We start from the raw sequence: 26,511 nt of genomic DNA on the forward strand, positions 1-26,511 counted from the left end.
CGGAACGGATCTACTAGGACGAGCTGAACGTTAAAACCTGCAACCGCGTTACTGCAACGTTACACACATTGGGCCCCTCCGTTCCGGGTACTAGATTTTTTTCCCCCTCATTTGATTTTATTACTGGATTTCTCTCGAGTGAAAAACACATGTGACCATAGGAGAGATGATAAAAAATTAGGCTCAAGTTTGTTTGTGAGATCCACATTTGATAAATCCTAAAAAGACAGAAACATAGTACGCGTATCATTTTCATCTTTCTCTACTCATCCAATTATGCACTGATCTCTCCGTTTAAAATTGTAGGTTATTTAATTTTATATATTCATAATTTTTGTTGCGAATCTAAATATACCCTATGTTTAAGTACGTTGTAAAATTAAATCAAAATAACCTACCATTTAAAAAGGAGGGGATATTTCTTTATGTTTTGCTGTTTTCATACACAACACATAATTGAGTTTGGTATTGAAATTGTGTACGCTTTATGTCACCACATCCTCCGGATTTGTGTTTCTTTTTATTTATAATATTACGAAAACTGTAAAGAGGGTTTTTGAGGTTATTCACGATTTCAACGAGTAGATAGGCCACTGATTTTAAGGTTATTCCGGACTTGCGCTTACTGGATGTAATGACATGGATAACGCTTTAGAGTAGTTGAATGGAGGCGCTTGATTAGGTGAATAGTTGTGCCAACTTCGTTGTCAAATGTATCGAAAGCTATTAGGTTAGGAATTTGGCAATGGTGAGCAATTTCGTGTCAAAACTCAAAAGCCTCAAAACGTTAGCTCCCATAATTCCTTGGGCCAAAAATATTTAACGATTTTGAATTTTCACAATTATAAGAGTTTGATAATTGGTGTTATTATTCAAATATATTTTAAAATCAGTTAGTTTATAAAAGTAATAATTTTAAAAAATTCTACGCATGTCCTATTTGTTTTTTTTTTCAAACTAAATGTTTTCAAGAATTTGAGCGTCTCTAAAAAAAGCTATTTCAAAAGCACAATATATCCAATGACTGAATATTTCATAATTTAACTTGCCCAAGGTGCTCAGTTGTGAATTTAAATGGCATATGCTTAACACAACATTTTCATTTGGTTTTACTTTTTCGCCAACACCATTTAGACAAACCAATATACATTTACAACTTCCTATGTCAATATATAGATACACTGTCTTACATTTGAGTCAAAACCTAAACTTGCGCTGTACTCCCTGTCAGGTATGCAAACAGACTGGGTGCACTCCACAAATGCACGACTGCATAACAAGGCACGACTGCATTCGTCGCAAAAGAATACACAAATGAACACAAACATCTGAACCAAAAATTTCACTCCTCTCCTTGCGAGGAACTGAAATTCATGCACTGGGCACAAACACTAAAACTGGACGACTTGACAAGTAAAATCGGAGTAAACATGGAGAGAGAAAGGGACAAGCAAGAATTTACAAAAGAATGGCTCGTCACCTTATCACCCCCAAAAAAGAGCAAATGCACCACTACCACAATCTTTTGCAGGTTGCTGATGCTGATTGAAACAGGTGGGTGTAGGTTCGTTTATGTGTCTCTGGCTTGCGCACAAATAAGTAGCAACCATGGATTTCAACTACAATCATAAGTGTCTTGTACCTTGGGTTGATAGGAAGCTCTACATAATTGCACAGTTGCACTTTGATTCAACCTTTGGAGGCTTCATGCTCTCCGATGTCCTTAACGGCTCAGGAACTGGTCGCACAGATACAGGATCTTTAGTGACAACTTCCAACTTGGCAGATTCTATTACAGTTCCCCCTTCTGATCTTTTCAGATGTCTTGAGATTCGTCTGTTGGGTGTCTGCAGTGAACTATCACCCCTTGAAATGGATTGTTCTACCATGGTAACTGTTGGGCAAGGAGCAGAAGCAAGTTCTGATTGCTGCTCTCGCTCTAGCCCAACTGTTGCAGCCCTGTATGCAATGTCATGAGCAATGGAACTGCAGAAGAGAATTGTATCAGTAGCCTCTTCCAAAGTGAAGCATCTCTGAGTTTGTTCCCTTGATTCCCGAACTGTAGCCGGTGATTTTTCTACAGGTCAGACATAAATCAGTGTTAACTAACAGACGCCAAACACGACTAAATCAAATTCAAATTGAAAATGTGCTGGACTTGCAGCATGACTACAGGGAGGATAGACAGAAATGCGTTACTGACCTTAGTTGGTAGACTTTTAAGCACACAAATATTGCATTAAACTATTGATACCAAGTGTTAAACAAGTGTGAGGTGTGCATGCTATCTCTGCCCATACAGCTCATCCCTCCCTCCCTCTCATTAGATTGTACTATGTCCCTTGAGGTTTAAATTACACACACGTTAAATACATACTGAGTGGCAGTGGCCACACCTTGCCATACCAAGTGCTCCGCCACGAACATACTTTTCTAATCATGTGCTATTCTTTAATAAAAGACCGCCAGGCCTTTACATGGATAGCACTAGCAGCCTGCATCTGCCTTGCAATCTTGAGAAAAGAAAATAAGTGCTATTCAAAAAATTGAAAAGTCACTGGAATGCCAAATGGAGCCTAAGCACTGAAAATATGTTTATCAAATGCCTGTACATGTTCATAAAAATAAATTGCAATATGTGTCACTTGCAAGAATACTGAAAGTACGAGACAAACACAGAACTTGTTGGAGCTAACAAGTGAATATGAAAGTTAGCAAGTCATGAATACATACCATTACCAGGAAGCTCCATTGTGCTATCCTCTGTTGAAGAAATCAATACATCCTCCTCAGAGATTACAGAGACACAACCATCATCCAACCTATTTGCCTCATTAGAAGATGGAACCGCTTCATATTGTGTTTGTTGATTATCAATGCCACACTCATCATCTGGATGTTCTGGTGTGCCATCTGAATAGCACCGAGTGATGGAAGATGTACCTTCTTCAGTTTTTTGTATGCAACTTTCCTCTGGAGGCAAAGATAGTGGGATATTTCTATGCGTTTTGATATCTAATGAACATGAGTTCGCAGTTATGTTATCTTTGTGAGCCTTCCCACCTGCACTTTGGTTCTGAATTGCTACATCTCCAAATGAATCGCCACCGTCATTAACAATAGCCTGTGCAGCGGACCAGTACTCTATAGCGCTTGAGAGAGTGTACTTAGAAGACTCATCAAGTTCCTCAGTATAATTCATGGTTCTTGAAGCACTGCTTTCTGAATTGTCAGTTAGGAAGCCAATATCTACAATTGCATTACTCTGAGGACAAACTGAAACTGAACGAATGCTGGTTGACACATCTGACATGGATGCAATGCTTTGGCAACTCACAGTACTACTTACTTGAGACTTCTCAAAGTCATAATGATTACTACTTTTAAGGCGCTCCAGATGTACTGATTGCCTTGAAGACCCTTGATCAATGGAAGAAGCAGCTGACGAGCTGTCCCATCCAGTGGTACGCTTCTGTGTACTGACACTGTCCCTTGTATAATAGGGTTCTGAACAGAGAACATTGGTAGCAGATAAGGTTCTCCCTTCTATGACAGGCCATTTATTGCTGCTTGACTTCTGCAATAAGAGTACTGAAATCCCAGCACCCTCAGTATTTTCAGCCTTCATATTTAGATGCTCAACTGATCCCGTTTTATGAGAACTGTCAATGGTAAGTGTATCAGAGACAAATTCGGTATCTTCATACATTGACTCCAGCAGGCATTTCGACACCTCATTGTGGTGCTTGGTAGTTTGGTCTCTTAAAATATCACACTCAACTACAGATGTTGGTTCTTTTTGTTGACAGACAGTTACGCTACATTGATAAGGTGAAATATCAATGCTATCTCCTTGTGGGGAGACGCTGGTATCATGTGGCCTCAAATTTTGAGAAACATTCTCCCCATGTTGCTGTGACAGCAACCTGTTAGTTGTATCCATTGTTGACTGAGATTGAGGACACTTTTGCAGACAACCAGCTTGAGATTCATTATTCACCAGCTGACTGTCAAGAGATGACTTCTTGATATCTCCAATGCAATCTGAGGCTATATGAGGATCTTCCCATGCAAGGCAAGGTTTAAAATTTTTAGTTTTGTGGTCCTGTTGATGTCCTTCTTCCATAGTCTGTGTCTTGGGGTCCACAAAAAGAACCTCATCTACTAAAGCACATTCTTCACAGAAATTAACTTCTTCATTGTCTTCTATTGCATTGAATGACTTCCCGCACCTAGTGCATGTTGCCATTTTAGTGTGTCCAACCTTATAACTACTTACAAAATTACATGAAGTCTGAGCTGTCCCACTTCTTTCCGTATTGAGGCCCTCTATGGTGCTTTCTGCATATTTTACTGAGCTTGGAGATTCTGGGCCACTTTGAGTAGTTGATAAAGTGCACTGATGGCAACTGCGTCCTTCATTCAGCCCATCCAATTTATCAATTATAGATATATCCTCATGAATTACTGAACTAGGATTTGTTTCGCATTCACCAACTACATCACTCTGATCTTGGTCATTACCCATACAAGGGCCAAAAGTGACACCGTACTCAGAGCTTAAATTACTGCTTGTTGCGAGTGAGGAATTGTGCGACAACATAGACGAGGGTATATCATCTCCTTTGACAACACCAAATGTGGTGGAAGGAACACTTGATAGAAGTGGCCTGAACTTATCTTGAGGAGTTTTACGATGGTCCTAGAAAAGGAGTGCATATAACATTTTTGTTATATCACGGACAATCCAAAAGGAAGCATTAAACACGAGAAAGGGTTCTCACTGCACAAATAAATCAGTCTAGGTGTGTAACAAATGCAATTCTACAAGAAAAGCTATATCGAATTATGAATCACTACAGAACAACTTATGATATGTAATAACGAACAAGGTCATTTGAAGCCAGTATTACAACTGATCAAATATATCACTGGCCACAAAATAGCAGCAAAGTACAAACCATCTCTGTTTTCTGAGGATCATGTGAAACAAAAGCAATGACAACATAGTTTCACGCAAAGTTAAGTATCTTAAATATAAATGTGGGTCATCTTGCCACAATGAGTAAAAATGATATTAGTAAAAAGGAACAAAATAACTATAAGCACAGCAAGGTTTTTCAACCTTTATTAAGCGCATCACTAAGGATGATCCTACCAACAAATATTACACCATCATACCAAATATGAAAGAAACAGAACAATGCTTACCATCAACCAAACTGCAGAATCAAAGGACCTCTTTGGAGCAGAACTAGGGGAGAAACTCTTGGATGGCTTCTTAGGTGATGCAATAGTTCTGGATTTCATTACTGACAAGTTCTTTCTTGGAGCTGTGCTACTGGAGTAACTATTTGGTATAGATTGCATGGACTCTAGGTCATCTTCAGCAGACGATGTTGCGGATGCTTTGCTGTACGAACTGAAATGATCTCGGTTGTTGCTGTGGGTAGAACTGGCTCTTCTCGATGGAGTAGGAGACATAGATTGCCTTCTGCCTCTCCAGTTCATGTCCAATCCACTGAAAGATGAAGGAGATCCACCCCTTGAATGGGATAATGGACGATCTGACAGAGAAGTGCGCAGGTTCGGAGGTGCTTCGAAAGAGAAACCAGGATGATTTGACTGCCAACCTTGAAGTTTCGGTGAAGATGACCTGTGACTGGCTTTAACTGGCGAACTTCCTCTTCTTCCGTTTGAAACTGGGTCACTTGAACTAGTACTCATCCTCCTTGAAGCAGGACTTGGTGACCTTCGTGGAGATGTTAATGTCTTAGAAGTTGGAGTTGAAGACCTTTGTGACAGTGTTGCTGGTTGTAAAGTAAGTGGCGGGCTGCACCGTGAAGATGAATTTGATGATCTTGTCCTAGTCAACACAGTGCTGCTACATGAGCGTGGTGAAGGGCTAAGCCTACTTGGGCTTGCACTGCTTCTGTTAGACCTTCGAGTATTTTCCATCTGTGTAAAATCAGAAAGGAGACATTCACACCTGATAGGTAGGTCTTGTCAATTGAAAATTCTGAATACTAGGAAGCTGTCATGAGGTAAGCACTCACGGTTGATGACCTCGAAATTGACGTCGGCTTAATCTGCGTCCTGCCCCTAAGAGCCATACCAATGTGCTTGTCTTCCTCATCATCCAATGAACGAAAAAGTGGGGTCTCTGGTGGAGTCAACAACCTGTTAAGCGAGAAGTTAGATGGCTGGCACGTAATGGCTTACATCCAACATATAAAAAGCCAATAAAATTATAGGCAAGTTACAATGTGGGTGGTTTAGGCCCTGAGCCTTGAGACATGAAGGAGATACTGTGTTGAAACTCAAATTCCCTAACTTTTTTTTTTCTCGAACCAAATTCCCTAACTTGATGACCAAGGTAAAGCTAGACCCAGCCACCAGCCCTAGCCTGTGGGCCCCTGGTTTCTGTGCTAGCTGTAACTGCCCCAGTGCCCCTAGCCCCACCCAACATGACACGAGAACTATAGGTAATTGGAGTTTTACTGTTTTAGACAGGACAAAACACAAAAAGCCTAGAAGTTAAACAAATGATGTGGAAGGTGCAGTTCTACAAGTGCCAGAGTACACCATACGGTTGGAGCCTTGCAATAGTTTCTGTGTGCACTTCAGATACGAAAATCTAAAACGAACTGACAGGGAAAAAAGGAAGCGGTCAGGAAGCTTCTTGAGGTGTACAGGAATCACACACCAATCAGAAACCATTACTCAGCAGAGACGAGAATGTTTGGCATAGAGCAACTACTCAACAACTACCATATCTGTGAAAAAGGGAGAACTCAATTGTCCATAAAAATTCACTGCATGCAAAGAATGAGCAGAACCAACAAGAGAAAGGTTCTAACAATCAGTTATTACTTATTAGTACTCAGATTGGTAACCACCATCCGTTGATCAAGCACCTAGTAGTGAAAATGTGGGACTAACCAGTCTAATTATGTGGCCTAGCCAGCAATTATACAATGACAGGTAGAAGCATCCATTCCTTGTAAGTGGCATGGTAGAATATTTTTCAGTAGACAGAACAAAAGCACCAATTTTACTGAAAGTCCAAAACATTAACATAATGCTTAGTAATGAATAATAAAAGATCCACGATATTTGGTGGGCCTACAGTACAACTGTAGTGCTATGGTGTTAGAAGCTCAATTCTAACTCTCATTGAGCTGAGAGGATGACAATGAACTTGGGGCAATTTTCTGGGTTTTTCTTCATTCACAAACTCAAAGTCATGCCTTCCAACGGGAGGGGTGGCCACGCTTTTATACAAGGGCTGCAGGGCAGCCAAAACACACACCAAGGACTAGTCTAAGATGCTGTCCTCTAGGTCCTAACTGTTGTCCTCTAGATGCTAAAGCTAGTCTAAGATGCCAATGTGCTGCAGCTGCAGCAACCACCACGCAGCAAGGACCATGCAAGGTCTGAGATGCTGGTCAAAAGAAAAACTGAAACATGTCCTAGGTGGAGACCCACAAAGACCGAGATGACATAGACTTATTACTTCATTCTCCCCCTAAGTCTTGTCCGTCGTCTTGTGGGAGGGTTGAACCATTCCGGTCCTGGAGCAAAGCTAAAGGAACTTGATCCTCCCAAGGGGCTTAGTGAGCAGGTCCGTAAGCTGATCCTTGGTGTTGATGTAGCTCGTCTTGATGCTTCCTTCCTCCAAGCAGCCTCGGATGAAGTGATACCTTACCCGGATGTGCTTGCTCCGTTCGTGGAAAACGGGGTTCTTCGCCAGGGCCAGAGCGGACTTGCTGTCCACCCTGAGCTCCACCGCTCCAGTGTCTCCGCCGAGGAGATCACCAAGCAGTCGAGCGAGCCAGAGCGCCTGAGTTGACGCGGTGGAGGCCGCTATGTACTCGGCCTCGCAGCTAGACAAGGCCACCTCCTGCTGCTTGACCGACTGCCAGCTAATGAGGCACTCGCCGAGGAAGAAGAGGATCCCGCTCGTACTCTTGCTGGTGTCGATGTCGCCGGCGTGGTCGCTGTCGCTGTACCCAACGAAGTGTGCCGCCCCAGGGCACCTCGGGTAGTAGAGACCGTGGTCGAGAGTCTCCGCAACATAGCGGGTGATCCTCTTCACGGCCTGCTGGTGCTCCGTCGTCGGTCGCTGTATGAACCGACTGACGTAGTCGACGGAGAACGCCAAGTCCAACCGTGTGTGGGCGAGGTAGCGGAGGCTCCCCACAAGACGCCGGTACTGAGTAGCGTCCACCTCCTCCGCCGTGCTGTCACGGCTCAGCTTCAGCCTCTCCTCTATCGGAGTGAGAGCTGGGTTGCAGTCGGTGAGCCCAGCGAGCTCGACGACGCGCTTGGCGTAGGCGGTCTGTCGAAGTGTGATCCCGGAGTCGTCCTGGTGCACCTCGATCCCCAGGTAGAAGGAGAGAGGCCCCAGGTCGCTCATCTCGAAGGTGGCCTTCATCTCCTCCTTGAACGCCGCCACCTCCGCATCCTTGGTGCCGGTGATCACCAAGTCGTCGACGTAGACACCCACCAGCAGGGCATTGCCTCCTTTGCCCCGCCGGTAGATGGCCGCCTCATGCGGGCTTTGCTCGAAGCCCATCCCCTTGAGCGTGGAGTCCAGCTTGGCGTTCCACGCCCTCGGGGCCTGCCGCAAGCCGTAGAGGGCCTTGCGCAGACGTAGCACCTTACCCTCCTTGCCGGGGATCGCAAACCCCGGCGGCTGGTGCACGTGGACCTCCTCCTTCAAGTCGCCGTTGAGAAACGCCGACTTGATGTCCATGTGATGGACACGCCAGCCCTCCTGGGCAGCTAGCGCAAGGAGGAGTCGCACGGACTCCATCCGTGCCACGGGAGCGAAGGCATCGTCGAAGTCGACTCCCTCCTGCTGCACGAAACCTCGTGCCACCAGGCGAGCCTTGTGCTTGACGACGGTGCCGGCCTCATCCCTCTTCAGCTTGAACACCCACTTAAGGGTGATCGCGCGGTGACCGCGAGGGAGGTCAGCAAGCTCCCAAGTGCAGTTCTTCTCAACCGCGTCCATCTCCGACTGCATCGCGGCACGCCATGCCGCGTGTCCCTCGGCCTCTGCGAAAGACCGAGGCTCGCCGTCGTCGCACGCGAGGTGCAACTGCGCCTCCAGGTCGTGAGGCACCAGTCCCGGCACCGGCTGATCACCGAGAAGGTCCTCCATCGTACGGTACCGCAACGGCTCGCCGTCGTGGTACGCGTCGACGCGCTCCTCGTCGTGAGAGAGCGGAGTAGGGAACTCCACCGGACTGTGCTCAGCACGAGCAGGTGTCGAAGTAGACGTGCCCGGAGGAGTGGCCATCGGTACTGGAGTGCGCGGCGTCGCCAGCTGTGGTGGTGCAGCCGAGGAACTCGACGCAGCCGGAGTCGTAGCTGAAGAGCGTGGTGCCGCCGGTGTGTCGGGCGCCAGAGTCGGTGGAGGCTCAGGGACCGGGGTAGGCACGTTCGGCGAAGAAGAGCTGCCTACTCCCCCAGCTCCCTCGAAGTGGACATACTCGACGGTGAAGTCGTCGTACGTCGGAGCCGAGCCGTCGTCCACCGCCTTGTCCCACGCCCATCCTCGCCCTTCGTCGAACACAACGTCGCGCGCCGTGCGCACACGCTGTGTCTCCGGGTCGAGAATGCGGTAGGCCTCCGAACCCTCCGTGTAGCCAATGAACACTCCCGGAGTGCTCCTGTCGTCGAGCTTGCCGATGTGGCCAAGCTCCTTGGCGAACGCGAGGCAGCCGAAGACCCGCAGGTGGGAGACCGCCGGTTTACGCCCATGCCAAGCCTCATACGGCGTCATGCCGTCGAGTGCCTTGGTGGGCGAGCGGTTGAGGATGTAGACGGCCGTCACCACCGCCTCTCCCCAGAAGACAGCCGGCATCCCCCTCTGCTTGAGGAGGGCCCGGGCCATCCCCACAACCGTCTGGTTGCGCCGCTCGACGACGCCGTTCTGCTGCGGGCTGTACGACGCGGAGTAGTGGCGCTGGATGCCCTCATCCGCGCAGTACGCCGTGAACTCGCCGCCGTGAACTCGCCGCCGTTGTCGGTGCACAGCACGCGCAACTTGCGGCCGCTCTCCGCCTCCGCAGCGGCCTGAGCACGCCTGATGGCGTCCGCAGCCTCTCCCTTGCTGCCGAGGATCATCACCCACATGAAGCGGGAGAGGTCGTCGACGAGCAGCAGGAAGTAGCGCCGTCCTCCTGGTGTGACCGGTGTCACCGGGCCACACAAGTCCCCGTGCACGAGCTCGAGCCGCTCCTTGGCTCGGAAGCTCGCCTGCTGGGGGAAGGAGTGCCGCTTCTGCTTCGTCAGCACGCAGACGTCGCAGAGCTGCTCCACGTGGCCGAGGCACGGGAGGCCTCGCACCATCTCCTTGGCGCCGAGCCGCTTCAGGGCCTCAAAGTGGAGGTGCCCAAAGCGCTCGTGCCACTGCCATGCCTCGTCGTCCCTGCGAGCTGCAAGACAAAGAGGCTGGGCCACCCCGACGTCGAGGATGTAGAGGCGGTTCTTCCCTCGAACCACCCTGGCGAGAAGCTGGCGACGGTAGTCCCAGATGCGGAGGACCCCGCTGTCGATCACCACGCGGGAGCCGCTCTCATCGAGCTGCCCAAGGCTGATGATGGAGTTCCGCAGCGCCGGGATGTAGTAGACTCCGGTGAGCATCCGGTGCTCTCCGGACTTGGCGGTGAAGATCACGGAGCCCACGCCCTTGATCTCCACGGCAGAGGAGTCCCCGAACCTGACGGAGCCACCTACGTCGACGTCCAGGTCGGAGAAGAACTCCCGCCGCCCGGTCATGTGGTGCGTGGCGCCGGAGTCGAGGTACCAGCCATCGACCCTGTCGTCGTCGGAGCCGTTGCCGAGGAGGACTCGGGCACGCGGCTCGTCGAGGTGGAGTAGAGCGGTGGCAGGCGGTGCCGCCGGATGCGGCTCCATGTCCCCGTGGAGTAGGAACAGAGCCGGCTCGTCATCCGGCTGGGCCTCCGCGACGTGGGCTTGGCCCCCACGCCTCCGCTGCGGGCAGTCCCTGGCCCAGTGGCCGGGCCTGCCACAGTTGTGGCAGGCGTCGTCTCGTGCCGCCTTGGGCCTATCGGCTGCGCCGCCATGAGCATCTCCGCGGGCGCCACCCTCGGCGCGCCCTCGTGCCCCGGCTTGGGCACCTCCGCGCCCCTTTCGCGGCTTGCCGCGCTTGCGGCCACCAGTCGAGGAAGAGGGCTCCCCCCTCCTCCTGTCACCGCGCCGGGCCTCCCACTGCTCCTGAGTAAGGTGGAGCTTCCCACCGATGGAGATGCCTCCCGAGGGAGGCTGTGGCTTGTCGCTGTCGACGACTTTGAGGCGACCTATCGCCTCCTCGATCGTCATGTTGGAGAGGTCCAGCAGAGACTCGATCGAGCGAGCGGTCTGCCTGTACCTCTCGGGGACGCAGCGGAAGAGCTTCTCGACGGCTCTCTCCTCGTCGTAGGTGTCGTCGCCGAACTGCACCACCTTCTGCAGCAGAGTGTTGAGATGGAGGGCGAAGTCATCAACATCCTCACCTGGCTTGAAGGCCAAGTTCTCCCACTCCTTGCGAATTGTCTGGAGAGTGGTCTTGCGGGCGCGGTCGCTGCCGATACGTGCCGCAGCGATAGAGTCCTAGGCCTCCTTGGCAGTTCGCTTCTTGGAAAGCGTGAACTGCATCTCCGGTGGGGCTGCTGCGATGAGAGCATCCAGCGCCCGTCGATCCTCATCGTAGTCGACGTCGCCGTACCGGACTGCCTCCCACATATGCCGCACCTGGAGCTTCACCTCCATGACCGCGGCCCACTCGACGTAGTTGGTCTTGGTGAGGGTGGGCCACCCACCGCCAAGACCGACGTCCCTAACCACCGCCTGGAGGCCGTGGTATCCGGGGGCGCCGCCGCGCGCACCCCAGCCAGGAGCACCGCCACCGCCCTGCGCGCCGCCGCCAAGGGCGCGGCCGCCGCCAGGGGCGCGGCCTCCGCCGCCGGGTGCGCGGCCCCCTGGACCGTCGCCGGGCGCGCCGCCGTCCAGGCCGCCGCCGGGCACACGGGCCCCTGGACCGTTGCCGGGCGCGCCGCCAGGGTGGGCTGCTGCCCACCGCGCGGCCCACCGCGCGGTCCGCTCCCGCGCTCTCTCCCTCTCCAACTCCTCAAAGTCCTCGTCGGCGGTGGCGTCGCCGGCGATGGAGCCGCTGAGGCTGCCGCGCAAGGTCTCAACCTCGACCTCCGCCGCACGCGCTGCATCCTCCGCCGCCTCTGCTTCCACCTCCGCCCTGGCCGCCGCCAGCTCCGCTGCAGCCAGCCTGGCTGCCCTCGCCGCTGCTGCAGCGGCTTGTGCCGTCGCTCGCCTGCGCTCCTCTGCCGCGGCGAGCTCGGCATCTCGCTGATGCCGTGCGCTCGAGGCGACCGAGCGCTGAGACGGTGCGTCGGACATGACGCGCCTCCAAGGGGCTGCTGCGTTCAGAAGACGCAGCCTCAGACGTCTGCTCGGGTGAGGAAGGTGGAGCAGAGGGTGCAGCAGGTGCTGCTGAGCTAGCTGCTCCTGTTGCGCTAGCTGCTGCTGCGCTAGCTGCTGCTTGGGAGGGAGAAGAGCAGGAGATGTCTAACCTACAGGAAAGTACGGCTCTGATACCAGATGTTAGAAGCTCAATTCTAACTCTCATTGAGCTGAGAGGATGACAATGAACTTGGGGCAATTTTCTGGATTTTTCTTCATTCACAAACTCAAAGCCATGCCTTCCAACGGGAGGGGATGGCCACGCTTTTATATAAGGGCTGCAGGGCAGCCAAAACACACACCAAGGACTAGTCTAAGATGCTGTCCTCTAGGTCCTAACTGTTGTCCTCTAGATGCTGTCCTCTAGATGCTAAAGCTAGTCTAAGATGCCAATGTGCTGCAACTGCAGCAACCACCACGCAGCAAAAACCATGCAAGGTCTGAGATGCTGGTCAAAAGAAAAACTGAAACCTGTCCTAGGTGGAGACCCACAAAGACCGAGATGACATAGACTTATTCCTTCATATGGTTGGTCTGGCGCACCAAATGAACTCTAAACATAGGGGTGGCACAGACTAAGCTGCTGCATGACAGGTTTCTTGCACATCAAATAATCGGTGTGTAAGTTTGATATGATTCTATTACTTTCCATGCATTCATATATCATTGTTAGGAACCCCTCTCCCTAAACAATAGGAGGAATCAACAATAAAGGCCATGGAAGAATTATCAAGGAACATTCCCCAGTCACTGTCTCTCTCCCGCTGTGAGGGGTGTTCTACTTTCGGTATCACAGCTCCAGGTTGATGGCGAGGACCAACACTCTCAAATCATGTGTTTAGCTCGCAAATTTCTTGATTATAGGAGTATGCATTTGATGTCAAGGGTAAGATGACGAGCATCTATCTCATATCCTGAACTACATATACCAGTAAGCCACAGCATCAAATTAACCGGAAGACTGAGCAATTTGTAACTCGCTGCTTAACTACTCAACATGAGATGACGATAGCCAATCTGTACTAAACATAACAAATGTATTAAGCAAGAGATATGAACCTCACATAGCTCAATAAACTATATTTGTTTAAGCATATAAAATCTGTTGAAGCTAGCCAAAATAAAATACGTATTAATCATGGAGCAAACCAAAGAAATATGTGCTATTAAGTGTGCATACCAATCGTAGTCATTTCTTTCACCATCAGCATTAAGCAAATCACGGTTTTCACCCCGTGCAGCTATGTTGACACCAAGCTTTAAATCCCGAAAATAACTTAACTTTGCTGATATGCAGGGCCAGAAACAAAGAATAACAGTAAATATCAATCGAATAATGAAGTTCACACTAGGAAGCACAATGTTTCAATAACTGTAGGCAGATTACAAGGATGGTATTTATGAGCTTACAGATCGATTCATCAAAATCCTCTGCTGGTTCCAGTAAGAAGTTGTCCCTCTCGTGTTTCTGCATGTCAGTGAACAATATGAGTTCGTCATCCTTTGGTTTAGCAGGCAGAATGCTTCCAAAACTATGCCCCCTTTTGTGGGAAAACTCTTTAAGAGATCTCCTAGGTGACGATGATGGGGCCATCTCTGTAGTCTTTTAGTCTCTCAAACGGCATAGGTATGCTCTTTTTTCTGAGATATCAGACTGAGACTACTCCATTTGAAATATCTGCAAAGGTGATTTTGTTAGTACAGAAATAAACAAAAAAATGCACCCAAAATCAAAGGGCATTTGATGTGTAACACTTGTATGGGACTAGTTGTGGATACACTGCAAATGAAGGGCAAAAAATGGAAAGTAATAAAAGAAGCCTGAGTTGTGAACTATGCATTGCCCAAAGTAACCAATCCATCACATTGCTGCACGAAATTATCCAACCAATAACTACACGCTAGCATAGTTACTACCTTCCTAGAGAGCAACCAAACAGGATGAACCAAACAGAAAGGGCCCAAAAAGGACCCCCAAAAATTAAAGATGTCTATATTTGCTGCACTCCAAAGCCCAATCTGCCCAATCCATCACCTTGTGGATGAAAAGCTACACCCACCCAATCAGGAGAAAGTAGCCAACCCAGTGGCGGGTCTCCAAAACTGAGCCGGATAACAAGCCAAACAAACATCACACCATTGGAAAAGCTCACATTCAAGCTCACCATTCCGCAATTCACAGAAGCCCTAGCTGCATCTAGTGGCTCCAAGGAGCGAAATAATCTACTGACGTCATAATTCAAGAAACCCTTGGGAGGGAAAAGAAAGAAGAAAAAAAAGAGAAAGCAACATGCCACATTCAATCCAATTACTTATCCCCCCAAGAAGCACCTTGCCATCAACGAAGGTCCCGGTAAAAACTGATAACTAAGCACACACTTTAATGAACAGCATCCTATCGCAAAGCATCCACTCCTAATCTACCGCACTAGCACACCCAACCCTTCTAGTTTACCGCGCTGTATTATTAGAACCAGAATGGAAGAGCAGCAGCGACATCAACGACGACGAGTTCTCCGAACTCCGACACAAGGGCGGCAGAATTGGAGCAAAATGCCACCTCTCCCACAAAACGCGACCACCAATCGAATCCCGACTATAAACCCCCGAAAATTGAGCTCCAGAAAAGCGAGCCCGGGGAAATTGTTGGGAGAAGAACTACGGATTGGGGACCGGGAGGCCCCCATTGCGCGAACTGACGTCGATCCCGCGCGCCGCAGGAGAGGAAGGAAGAAGCTCGGGCAGGAATCGCTCACCAGAGGAGGAGGGAACCAATCCACTCCCGGGCGGATCTCTTCGCACTCCACTGGACGGGCGGGCGGGCGGGGGGAGGGGGAGTAGCGGTTGCGCCGCGGCGGGGAAGGGAGGGGAGGGGCGCGCGGAGGGAACGGCGGCGGCCGGGCGGGGCGGGCTGGCTGGCGCTGGGAGTGAGAGAGTGTTAGGCTGCCGATTGCGTCACCAGATTTTCTGCGTGTTTTTTTGGCTTGGGACTTTGGGAGGCGTGGGGTTCCCGTTGCAGCCGCTGGCCCGCTGCAGGAGGACACGTATCCAGTGTGAGCTCTGGCTTGGGCCGAAGCAGGAGGAGGAATTTCACGTGAGGTTTATTGCTTTATTATTATTCTACTACTAGTAGATTCGTGGAGAAAAAGGTTAAGTCTGTCGGTAATCGATAAAATATTCGCGTACAAACAAAAGCAAGTATCTAAGTGCATCGGTCATTGTTGATGGTACGTAGTCTATTTACCACTAAAATAAAATAATAGCACCATTGATAAGTCTTTCGTAATGTTGAAAAAAATTAAAGCTTCACATAGAAAACTATTTGGGCCATAAATAAATTCAATATGTGAGAAGGATATGGCACGAAGCAGACCCAAGAGATTATTATTTTAAGACAAAGCAAAGTGGTGATCGAACCAAATTTAAATTTAAATTTTCTTAAATGAGAAGTCACGATTGTATTAGGATTGACAGATGAATAATAGGTTTTCGAGTTATATGGTGCCCCCATAGTTGGAGAAACTTTTTTTTTGTGGAGAGAAGTCAGAAAATTTCATTGTACTCCTGCCATCTTAAATTATTAGTCCTTTTGACTTTTCTAGATATATTAATTTTGTTATGCACCTCAACGTGATATATATATATATATATATATATAGTAAAAAATATGCAGCTAGAAAAACCAAAATGAGAAATAATTTAGGACGAAGGAGTAAAACCTAATGACCCGTCGGTGTAAACTTCTGTTTGTAAATGATGTATGTCTACTACATGGACATGCAATGTGTGTGATGACCCGTCTGTGACAACATGCTTGAACGCACAGCCCAGCTAGGGAATGTGCATTGGCGCTCCCCAGTCTTGACTGCCCCAGCTTACACCAAGTTAACGCACACCACCACAATCAAATCACCGGCCCGAATCTTTGCTGAGTTCTATTTGAACATCATCAAAACAAGCCCATATTGAAAGATATTGACACAACAAGCCACGTGCATTGCAAGAAAATAGGCTATCAACACCATCTCCTCTAGTAGTTTCTTACACTTTAGGCAAACCGCAATGACAAACAGAAGGGGGGAAAGGAAGAACCAAGAATTTACAAAAGAATAGCTCGCAGTGCATTCTGTCACCTAAAACACAGCAAATGCAACATACGAAAATAATCTAGCTGAAGACCTGCAGGGAATGCCTTCTTTGCTGATGTAACAGGTGAAGCCTTGCTTCAGCTCTGCGTCCAACTTGTGATATGAAACCTGCCATTCCATCCAACCAGTATCCCAAAAAGCTCCTTCGATCTTGGACGATGGAGTTACTTACATAATTATACAGTTGCACTTGGACTCCAGCTTCGGAGGCTTCATGTTATCAGAATTCCTTGTGATGCCAGAAGCAGAACGTACAGGTGAGGAGTCCTTAGCAACAGCATCTTTCTCCACAGTTTCCATTGTAGTTGTTTCTCCTTCCAATCTTTTTCTTTTAACCTTCCGATTTGGAGTTCGTCTGTGAGCCAGCTTTGGTAAGCTATCCTCCCTTTGACCAGATCTTCCAACGATGGTAACAGTTGGGCGAATAGAATCGACACATTCTGATTCCTTCTCGTTTTCCAAGGCAATTGTTGCTGCCTTGTACGCAAGGTCATGGACAATAGAACTACAGAAGAGAATTGTATCAGCGGCTTCTTCTAATGTGAAGCACCTCTGGATTTGTTTCCTTGATCCTTCTACTGCCTCACAAGATTCTTCTGCAATTCAGAAAAAAAAATATTATGTTAAACACTTATATTCACCAAATAGCATAAGAAACATTATTGGTTAGTTATGCAAAGAAAACATGGCAGGCAGCATATCTGTGAAGATACTTCAGGGCTAGAAACTATTTGATATGAAAAATGTACCAGGTCAACCTTGTATACCTCTAGCTGATAATGAAAACTTTTTTGCTTCTCTAGAACCACAAAAGATTAAATTTATATCTCTACCATCATTGGCATACAATTCGAATTCACTTGACAAGAGCGGAAGCATCTAAGCATAGGCAGAAGTCAGCAGCAGCAACCCATGCGACAGACACTTGATCAGAGAGGTGCACGTAAGCTAGGAGCTAGAAGGTTTTCATACTAAACAGTTCTTGTGTTGCAGTGTGCACAGAGAAAAAACATAATGGTAAAAAGTCATGAAGTTGTTCTTTCAACTAAATCACTAGAAAATAACACACCCCACTTGTAAGCTCTTACATCGATGATATTTTATGTGCCAAACCTTTACTGAAATGATTTGAACTAAATCACTAGAAAATAACACATCCCACTTGTAAACTCTTACATTAGTGATATTTTATGTATCAAGTATCAAACCTTTACTGAAATGATTAGCACATCTACTTATACTGACTGCTAACTTAATCCCAGAATGGCTGACTACTTGGGTTTTCCTTTTTCCCTTTGGTTCAAAGAATAAATCATATTGGCCAAAGTGCTCTTGTATATAGAATATCAGTGCATTTCATACCACAAAAAACTATGTCCAAGACAAGACAAATGGAGGGCCAATAAATGATTACAGCAGGTAACACGTATGCATCATTGAGATAGGTATAATTCTTGGAGGTGGAAAAGAGATGAAAATCCATACCATCGTTATGAAGTTTCATTATGTTAGTTTTTTGTTCAGAAACCAACACATCCTCCTCGGAGATGGCAGACATGCAACAATCATCCAATCTGTTTTTCTCATTTGAACCCTGAACTGCTTCGGACTGCATTTGCATATTACAAAAGTTGTTCTCATCACTTGGATGTTCTGGAGCACAATTTGTATTGCACTGACTGATAGCAGAAGTATCCTCTTCAGTTTCTGGTATGCAACTTTCCTCTAGAGCTGATGACTCTTGGGTGTCACTTGGCATTTCAGTATCTGACAAACACATATTCGAACTGAAATGATCACTGTCAGCCATCCTGCCTGTACAATGGTTCTCAATTGTTGCATCTCCTTCTACCACGTCTACAAAGCTCGAGGTGTTCAAGTCAACAAGACTGTCATCATTGACAATAGCCTGTGCAGCACACCAACAATCCATAGCACTTGACAAAGCATCCTTACCAGAATTATCATATTCTTCGATAGGGATCACTTTTCTTGAAGCGCAACTTTCCAATGTGTCTATTGGCAAATAAGTATCTCCTACTGCATCACTCTGAGGGCAAAGTGAAGCTGAAGAACTACTAATTGACATATCTGACACAGAAGCAATGCTTTGACGACTCATAGTACTGCTTATCTGGGACTTCTCAAAGTCACCCCTCTTACCACTCCTAAGGTGCTCAAAGTATATGACTGATTGCCTTGAAGACCCAAGATCACTAGATGAAGCAGCTGAAGAACTGTCCCGTCCAAAGCTACGCTTCATTATATTGACACCATCTCTTGCGTAATATGGTTCCGAACAAAGCATATTTGCAGAACCCAGGGTCCTCCCTTCTACAACAGGCCATTTATTGCTATTTGACTTCTGGAGTAACAGTACTGATATCCCAGTGGCCTCAGTATTTTCAAGCTTAGGGCTTGTTGATGCCAGTTGATGAGAGTTATTACTTGTCACGGTTTCAGAGATAGTTTCACTACATTGGGATAATCCATGATTGTGGTTTTCTATTTGGTCTCTGAATACGTCATGTTCCACAAATGTTGGTTCTGTTTGCTGACAGTCAGTCGCACTAGATTGACGAAATGAAATATCGATGCTATTTCCTAGTGCGGAGTCTCCAACATGTTGCTTTGTATGTTCTGCATCAATCGTTCCCTCCTGCCTCAGAATCATTTCCTGAGGTGTGTCTATTGAGTGAAATGGAAGTGCCTGGTCAAAGCAGCCATTGTGAGGTTCATTGTTCACTAGTTGATGATCAAGAGAGACTTCTTTCCTATGGTCTATACAGTATGGGGCTACAGGAGGGTCAGACACAATGCAAGGTCTCGAATTTGCAGCTTTATCATCCAGGTCTGCTTCTTCTATAGTTTGTGCGATAGAGTCAGAGAAAATATTCCCAACCTTTGAAGCACATATTTCACAATAGTTACCCTCTCCATCCACATCCATCACATCAAAAAATTTCTCACATCTCATGCAAGTTGCAGTTTTACCATAGCCAACTAGAGAACTATTAATAGAATGGCATAAGGACTGATCACATGTTCCGCTTTCTTCCATGTTGAAGTCCTGTCTGTCACTTACTTGATGTTTTACTATGACTGGGGAGTTCTCCGTAGATTTCGTGCTCTTGTAATGAATGTTTTCTTCATTTAGTTCATCCAATTTATCAAACATAAATATGTCCTCATGACCTTGAGAGCTGTCACCTGCTTCCCACTCACCAACCAAATCATGTTGCTCTTGGTTGCCATGCTTATAAGAGCCAAAAATGGCAGCATGGTCAGAGCTTGCATTGCTGTTAGTTGTAAAAGAGGAATTGTGTGAGAACATAGGCTTGTGCACATTATTTCCATTGCCAGGGCCAAATGTGCTGGCAGGGACACCTGATAGAAGTGGTCGGAACCTATCTTGTGGAGCTTTGCGGTGGTCCTGAAAAGGAAGATCAGGCATCACATCTTAGTTCCAAGTTTCAACTTGGAAAAAAACGCAATAAACAGAAGTACAGGCTTGATTTAGTGTAAAGATACACCCACAGCATTGTTTAAATGAAACTATGCAACAATCATTCTACCTTATATCACTGACTACATATGATGACTCCTAGTTGATCCACATCATCAAGAAAATAAACATCATCTGATTATTTTGTGACTAACTGCTCAATGTAACCACTTCCTAATCAAAGGTCGCTTGCTCGCAGACACCGTTAAATATACAAAGAAACCTGATCTAAAATAATTTTGACGAATATATCGTTAAATTTTGATTTGTGCATTTCAAAGACCTCATATACAACAATAACAACACAACATAGCCTTTTGTCCCAAGCAAGTTGAGGTAGGCTAGAGATGAAACCCAAAAGACACAAAGGTCATGGTTCAGGCACGTTGATAGCTAGTCTCCAAGTGCTCCTATCCAAAACTAACTCCTCAGAGATATCCCAATCTTTAAGGTCTCTTTTAACCGACTCGTCCCAAGTCAGTTTAGGTCTACCTCTACCCCTCTTTACCTTATCAACACGCTTTAGCACCCCACTACGCACCTGGCGCCTCCGGAGGCCTCCGTTGGACATGTCCAAACCATCTCAACCGATGTTGAGTAAGTTTCTCCTCAATTGGTGCCACCCCTACCCTTCCCGAATAGCTTCGTTCCGGACTCTATCCCTCCTTGTGTGCCCGCAAAACCACCGTAATATCCGCATCTCTGCTACACTCAGTTACTAGACATGTCACCTTTTTGTAGGCCAACATTCAGCACCATATAACATTGCCTGGGCGAATCGTTGTCCTATAGAACTTACCTTTTAGCTTTTGTGGCACCCTCCTATCACAGAGGACACCAGAAAGCTTGACGCCATTTCAACCAGCCAGCTGAGATTCTATGCCTAACATCTTCATCAATGTCCATCTTAACATCGAACCTAAATACCGAAAAAGTGTCCTTATGGGCCACCACTTGCCCATCGAGACTAACGTCACCACCCTCATGCCTAGATGCGCTGAAATCGCACATCATGTACTCGGTCTTGGTCCTACTAAGTTTGAATCCTTTTGACTCTAACGTGCGTCTCCACAGCTCCAACTTCCTATTTACCCCTGCTCTACTCTCGTCCACTAGCACCACATCATCAGCAAAAAGCATACACCAAGGGATATCACCTTGTATGTCCCTTGTGACCTCATCCAACACCAAAGCAAATAAGTAAGGGCTCAATGCCGACCCCTGATGTAGGCCTATGCTAATAGGAAAGTCAGTGGTGTCGCCACCACAAGTCCGGACAAACGTCATCGCATTCTTGTACATATCCTTGATGAGGGTAATGTACTTAGTTGGGACTTTGTGCTTCTCCAAGGCCCACCACATGACATTTCTCAGTACTTTGTCATACCACATGACCTCATATGTTTAAAAAAAATACTATAGAATGGAAACATACCAAAAAGAAGGTTTATAAGCCCATAGCACTGCAGCAACGCATGGAAAGTACACCTAATTCCTAATTTACTATATAAACAAATGATTGTTTGCATACAAGGTGCCAAGTATCTTCAACAGAAAAAATGAACTGGCTCACCAATATCACGTTACACTAGACAAAAATTAATGTAGGCGAAGTGTTATAATTTGCAAAATGGACTACTAATTATACACTAGGCGAGATGCTTGTAATGAAATGAGAAATATTATACTATTGTAACATAAAAGCAGAGGAATGCTTACCATCAACCAGACTGCAGAGTCAAATGACCGCTTTGGGACAGAGCTAGGAGTGAAATTTTTGGACAGATTCTTTGATGATGCAATAGTTCTGGTCTTCATCACAGCCAAGTTCTTTTTCACAGCTGGGCTACTAGAGTAGCTATGTGGTACAGACTGCATAGAGTCCAGATCATCCTCACCAGATGACGTTGCGGAAGCTTTGCTGTAAGAGCTCATTCGGTCCCGTTCAATACTGTGAGATGAACTGGCTCTTCTAGATGGAGTGGGAGACATTGATTGTCTTCTACCTCTTGAACCCTTGTCTAGTCCACTAAAAGATGAAGGAGATCCACCCCTTGAACGGGAAACTGGACGATCAGGTAGAGATGTGCGAAGGTTTGAGGGTGCATCAAAAGGGAAACCAGGGACATTTGATTGCCATCCCTGCAGTTTTGGTGAAGAAGATCTGTGATTAGGTTTCACTGGTGAAGCTCCTCTTGTTCCATTCAAAGTTGGGACACTTGAACCAGTACTCATCCTTCTTGAGGCAGGACTTGGAGACCTTCGAGGAGGTGTTAATGTCTTAGCAACCGGTGGGGTTGAAGATCTTCGTGACAGCGTCGGTGGTTGAAGAGAAGGTGGTGGGCTAGAGCGAGAGGCTGAACTAGATGATCTTGTCCTTGCCATAGAGTGTGGCGATGGGCTAAGCCTACTTGGGCTTGCACTGCTTCTAGCTCTTTGAGTATCCATCTGAATATGAATAAAATAGAATAAAATTGTTAGGTAATGGATGCAACCTTATACAGTTCTCAGAAGAAACTCCTCTGGACATAAGCACTTACTGTGGATGATCTCGAAATCTGTATGGGCTTGGTCTGAGCTCTGCCCCTAGAAACCTGAGTGACGGATTGGTCGTCATCATCTAATGATCGAAAAAGTGGAGTTTCTGGAGGAGTTAACAACCTGTTAATTGGAAAAAGCAATGAGCACCAAGTCATTACTCTGTACCAAGATATAGCTGCATAGAATTGAGCATAGGAGGTATTGACAAATTTCAAACAAGGAAAGGAAAATGTACAATCAGTGTGCATACCACTCACAATCATTTCTATCACTATCCACATTAAGCAAATCGTGACTTTCTCCACGTGCAGGAATGCTAACACCAAGCTTTACTTCCGGGAAGTAGCTCAATTTTGCTGATGGAAAGAAAGAAAGATATTAAAAATGGTAAGTAATAGAAACAGATAAGCAATACTATGTGACGGTAAAAGAGGGAGGAGAATGACATTTACAAGCATTACCGATTGAGTCGTCAAAGTCCTCCGATGGTTCCAGTAAGAAGTTCTCCCTCTCAACTTTCTGCATATCAGAGAACAAAGGGAGTTCATCATCTTTTTGTTTTGCAGGCAGCACACTCCCAAAACTGTTGGCCCTCTTGTGATAAGTCTCCGGCGAACTCGATCTCCTCAGCGAGGGTGACGGGGGCATTTTTCCTGGCCTCCTAAGGCTTCTCTAACTGCTAATATGATATCCTTCGTTCTGAGAGAGTAGAATGCAGTCAAATTCCATCCAGATCAAGTGGAGGATATACCATGACCTGCAAAACATTGGACTGATATTAAACAACCATAGAAAACCCAAAATGCACCAAAGCACAAGGAAAAACTTATGATAACTGTGAGACCCTGAGAGGTATATAGAGACAACAATGTAAGATCCTCGAAACTGCAAAGAAATGGGAAATAGAGAAACATTTTCATCATGAATACTCTATACACGAACCCATCCCACCACCATCAGAAACAACTCATACAATTCCACTCATGAAGTAAACATGCCAATACATTCATAGAAAGTAATCATACAGAATAAACTGACAAAGAAGGCCCCAGAAAGCCCACAAAAAAGTTGAAGCTATCCTTGTTTCTCCCTCTCAATGTACTCAAATTGCCGAATCCATCACATCCGAATGAAACAATCCACCCAACTAGGAAACCTAGGTAACCCAATGAGGAGCTCCTGGCATCCAACCTCGTTGTTTTACAACCAGCAGCACCTCTCGTTACAACGAATGGAATAATGAATCAAACAAACACAACCCAAATAGTAAGTCTTCAAAAGAGTACGCAAGAATCAATCAACCGATTGGACCTCTTCACCAAAACAGCATTCAATTGAACTATCAAGCACACAAAGTTCCCAAATTTTACTCTTTCAACTCGGCATTTCATGGCATCCGCCATCTGCTATCCCGTGTGGCCATGTTAGAGCTACATCACCAAGATAGTCGGATTAAATCACATTGCAGGGGTGCGTGGTGCGTCAGTACCATCAAGTCAAATTAAAATTTAAACAGCAAAAGTTGAGTCCGAATTCGACTTTGCAACACCTCTCCAGGAACGCAAATATAAAACTGCATCAGCCACAGCACAAAGTACAGCTCCCCAAGAGAAGTAGCACAGGAAGAGCAGAACCGAAGCAACAACAGGGAGCAGAACAAAGCGCACGGGAGACAGATTCAAAGTAAGCAACCAGTCCGGGAGATAGATTCAAATTAATTAAGCAACCAGTCCAAAACCGAATCTAGGGACCTGAGCTAAACAGCTCGAGCCCAATTCTACTAGTTTCCCTCTAAAGAACAGCAGCAAACAGCAACGTGCTCCCAGACCCGCAAACTCCGGCAAATCCTGCGCTAGAAAAAAAGTGTTCGAAATCTGAGAGCACCAAATTTGACCCAGAAGCTATCAGTAACTCGGTATACGAAAACCAACCCCCCAAAAATCATCCGAAATGCCGCTAATTCAGCGAAAACCCAAATCCCGTGCACTGCATTTCCCTTCCCAGGCGACCCACACAAAATCACAACAAAAGGAACACCTATAATTCACACACGCGAAAGAAAAAAAAACAGGAAAAAAAAACAGCTAAGGACGCCATGCCACCCGCCCGCATTCCGCCGCCGCCGTCGCTCACCAGCGCCCCCAGGCAGACGGAAACCGACTCCACCAGGCGCGCCGGCCCCGCGCCCCACGATCTCCCGCTGAGGGCGCGAGTCCCGAGGCAGATCCGGCTTCGGGCCCGAGAGGGGGGGTCGGGGATCCCAAGTCCCGCCGCGCGCTCCTCTCCTCCCCCTCCTTCCGCCCTCACCCTCGCCGCGTCCTGGACTCGTCGCTGCGCGCGCGCCGCCTGGGGCTTGGGGGCCGTTGCCGCGGGGAGAAGCAAAGCGAGCTCGCTTCGTTTGCCTCCTGCGCGCGCGCGCGCTCGATGGAGGAGGGGGGGGGGGGGGTGGACTGGGGAAGAAGTGTTTTTTGCTGGCTGATTTCCTTATTGGTTTATTTGGAGTTAAGAATTGGAAAGATGGATTAGGTTTTTTTTAAGAAGGGAAGATGTATTAGTTGACGATAGCGGTGGGGCGGCACTGGCATGATATGGCGCGGGTGGGCACATTACGGTTTTACCCCTAGGAGAGGGTGAGAATAACGTGGTTGGCCACATAAACGGTTGAACAAGACAGTGACGGATTCGGGTCGTTGAAATGTTGGATTTTTTCCCCTAACGTGTCATAGCAAATTAGCCAGTTTTTTTAGCCAACGACCATACAATGCAACCACAGATTTAGTTGCAAGAGATGATTGCAATTAAAAGCCTCATCATAGCAGTCTAATAGAACTGTAGTCTAAGGCCAATTCTAATCGGTGGTTTCATTTTATTATTTTCAAGAGTGCCACATCAACAAAACACGAATGAAATCATAGAAGAAACTCACTACACAATGCATTATTTCATATCTGCTATTTCATACAGTCCCATCACATTTAATTCTAAAGCTCAGCAAGAGTTGATAACCATGCATACATGGTTTTCATCTAGATAAAACTTATTTTATCTCTCCTCATTATTCAATACGACATCATCTAAAATGGTGACATGACACCCTATTTAATGTGCATGAAATTCTCATAAAACCTCCACTGAGAGTGGTGTTGTTTATTAGGCTAGATGATGGCAATTAATTATTACGGAGGGTGCGTTAATAAAACTAGAGTTATTAGTTGTTGTAAGAAGGTAGGACAAAGATTTTTTTTACGGAGGGTGCGTTAATAAAACTAGAGTTATTAGTTGTTGTAAGAAGGTAGGACAAAGATTTTTTTTAAAAAAAAGTCAAAACATTAGATGCTGATTGGGGAATATGATTGAAATCATCGCCCACAATATCAAAGAATGCATGACAAGAATAAAACGTCTTAGCACAAGTATGATTAACACAATGATTAAGGCACTAATTTTAAAAGGTGAGATATTGCATAGGAGATTAGAGAAACATGTGGCAACCTAATTGCAAATTCAGGTGAATTCCATGTTTTATCGAAACCACCAAATCTCTAACATTATATGTGCTCTTAAAGTAAACCGTACATACATGTACTGCAAAAGGTAAGTGAATTAGGCTAGCTGCACTGGATCCTGTAAACCCATACTGCACTACCGGTTTACAGGGAAAACGTCTGCAGCGGGTCCTGTATGTCGTCCGCCATCATCCTGGACGCGCGTCCATGCGGTATTCCTAGCGGGCGCAGCGGACGTCCGCCGGCGTGGGCCCCCCGGCAACTGTCTCCAGCGCGCCTGTCCGTCGAGAGCAGAGCACCGACCGTCGCCGCCGAGTGCACC

At 46.8% G+C, this 26,511-nt stretch overlaps 2 protein-coding genes across 8 annotated transcripts; both read right to left on the reverse strand.

The window, feature by feature from the left end:
• Positions 1-1,129: 1,129 nt before the first annotated feature.
• Positions 1,130-15,430, reverse strand: LOC120663833. Of its 3 annotated transcripts, XM_039942767.1 has the most exons (7): positions 15,246-15,430; positions 13,900-14,167; positions 13,670-13,775; positions 6,057-6,180; positions 5,212-5,958; positions 2,734-4,702; positions 1,130-2,077 (listed from the first exon to the last, which is right to left on the reverse strand). In XM_039942767.1, exons 2-7 carry the CDS (start codon positions 14,081-14,083, stop codon positions 1,662-1,664), a joined length of 3,546 nt encoding a protein of 1,181 aa, XP_039798701.1. In that variant the 5' UTR covers positions 14,084-14,167; positions 15,246-15,430; the 3' UTR covers positions 1,130-1,661. The 3 variants fall into 3 exon arrangements, with proteins under 3 accessions (XP_039798701.1, XP_039798702.1, XP_039798703.1); XM_039942768.1 differs by lacking the exons at positions 13,670-13,775; positions 15,246-15,430 and having other exon boundaries at positions 13,900-14,029; XM_039942769.1 differs by lacking the exons at positions 13,670-13,775; positions 13,900-14,167; positions 15,246-15,430 and having other exon boundaries at positions 6,067-6,180.
• Positions 15,431-16,464: 1,034 nt separating this feature from the next.
• Positions 16,465-25,187, reverse strand: LOC120663834. 5 transcript variants are annotated; one of them, XM_039942770.1, is made up of 7 exons: positions 24,817-25,182; positions 23,145-23,440; positions 22,934-23,039; positions 22,683-22,803; positions 21,862-22,590; positions 18,123-20,070; positions 16,465-17,233 (listed from the first exon to the last, which is right to left on the reverse strand). In XM_039942770.1, exons 2-7 carry the CDS (start codon positions 23,329-23,331, stop codon positions 16,806-16,808), a joined length of 3,519 nt encoding a protein of 1,172 aa, XP_039798704.1. In that variant the 5' UTR covers positions 23,332-23,440; positions 24,817-25,182; the 3' UTR covers positions 16,465-16,805. The 5 variants fall into 5 exon arrangements, with proteins under 5 accessions (XP_039798704.1, XP_039798707.1, XP_039798705.1 ...); XM_039942773.1 differs by having other exon boundaries at positions 24,786-25,114; XM_039942772.1 differs by having other exon boundaries at positions 16,800-17,233; positions 24,790-25,115.
• Between the last annotated feature and the right edge of the window lie 1,324 nt (positions 25,188-26,511).

The sequence above is a fragment of the Panicum virgatum genome, chromosome 3N, assembly GCF_016808335.1.
Source record: "Panicum virgatum strain AP13 chromosome 3N, P.virgatum_v5, whole genome shotgun sequence".
Classification (NCBI taxonomy): domain Eukaryota; kingdom Viridiplantae; phylum Streptophyta; class Magnoliopsida; order Poales; family Poaceae; genus Panicum; species Panicum virgatum.

Bases quoted from the DNA above. Each gene is read 5' to 3' on its own strand.
- LOC120663833 (XM_039942767.1), bottom strand. From the start codon at position 14,083: ATGGCCCCATCATCGTCACCTAGGAGATCTCTTAAAGAGTTTTCCCAC. The intron at 6,181-13,669 runs GTATGCACACTT...CTCGCTTAACAG, and splicing joins GAAAGAAATGACTACGATTG to GTTGTTGACTCCACCAGAGA. The intron at 2,078-2,733 runs GTATGTATTCAT...TCTGACCTGTAG, and splicing joins AATGGAGCTTCCTGGTAATG to AAAAATCACCGGCTACAGTT.
- LOC120663834 (XM_039942770.1), bottom strand. From the start codon at position 23,331: ATGCCCCCGTCACCCTCGCTGAGGAGATCGAGTTCGCCGGAGACTTAT. The intron at 22,591-22,682 runs GTAAGTGCTTAT...ATTCATATTCAG, and splicing joins AGATTTCGAGATCATCCACA to ATGGATACTCAAAGAGCTAG. The intron at 17,234-18,122 runs GTATGGATTTTC...TCTGAATTGCAG, and splicing joins AATGAAACTTCATAACGATG to AAGAATCTTGTGAGGCAGTA.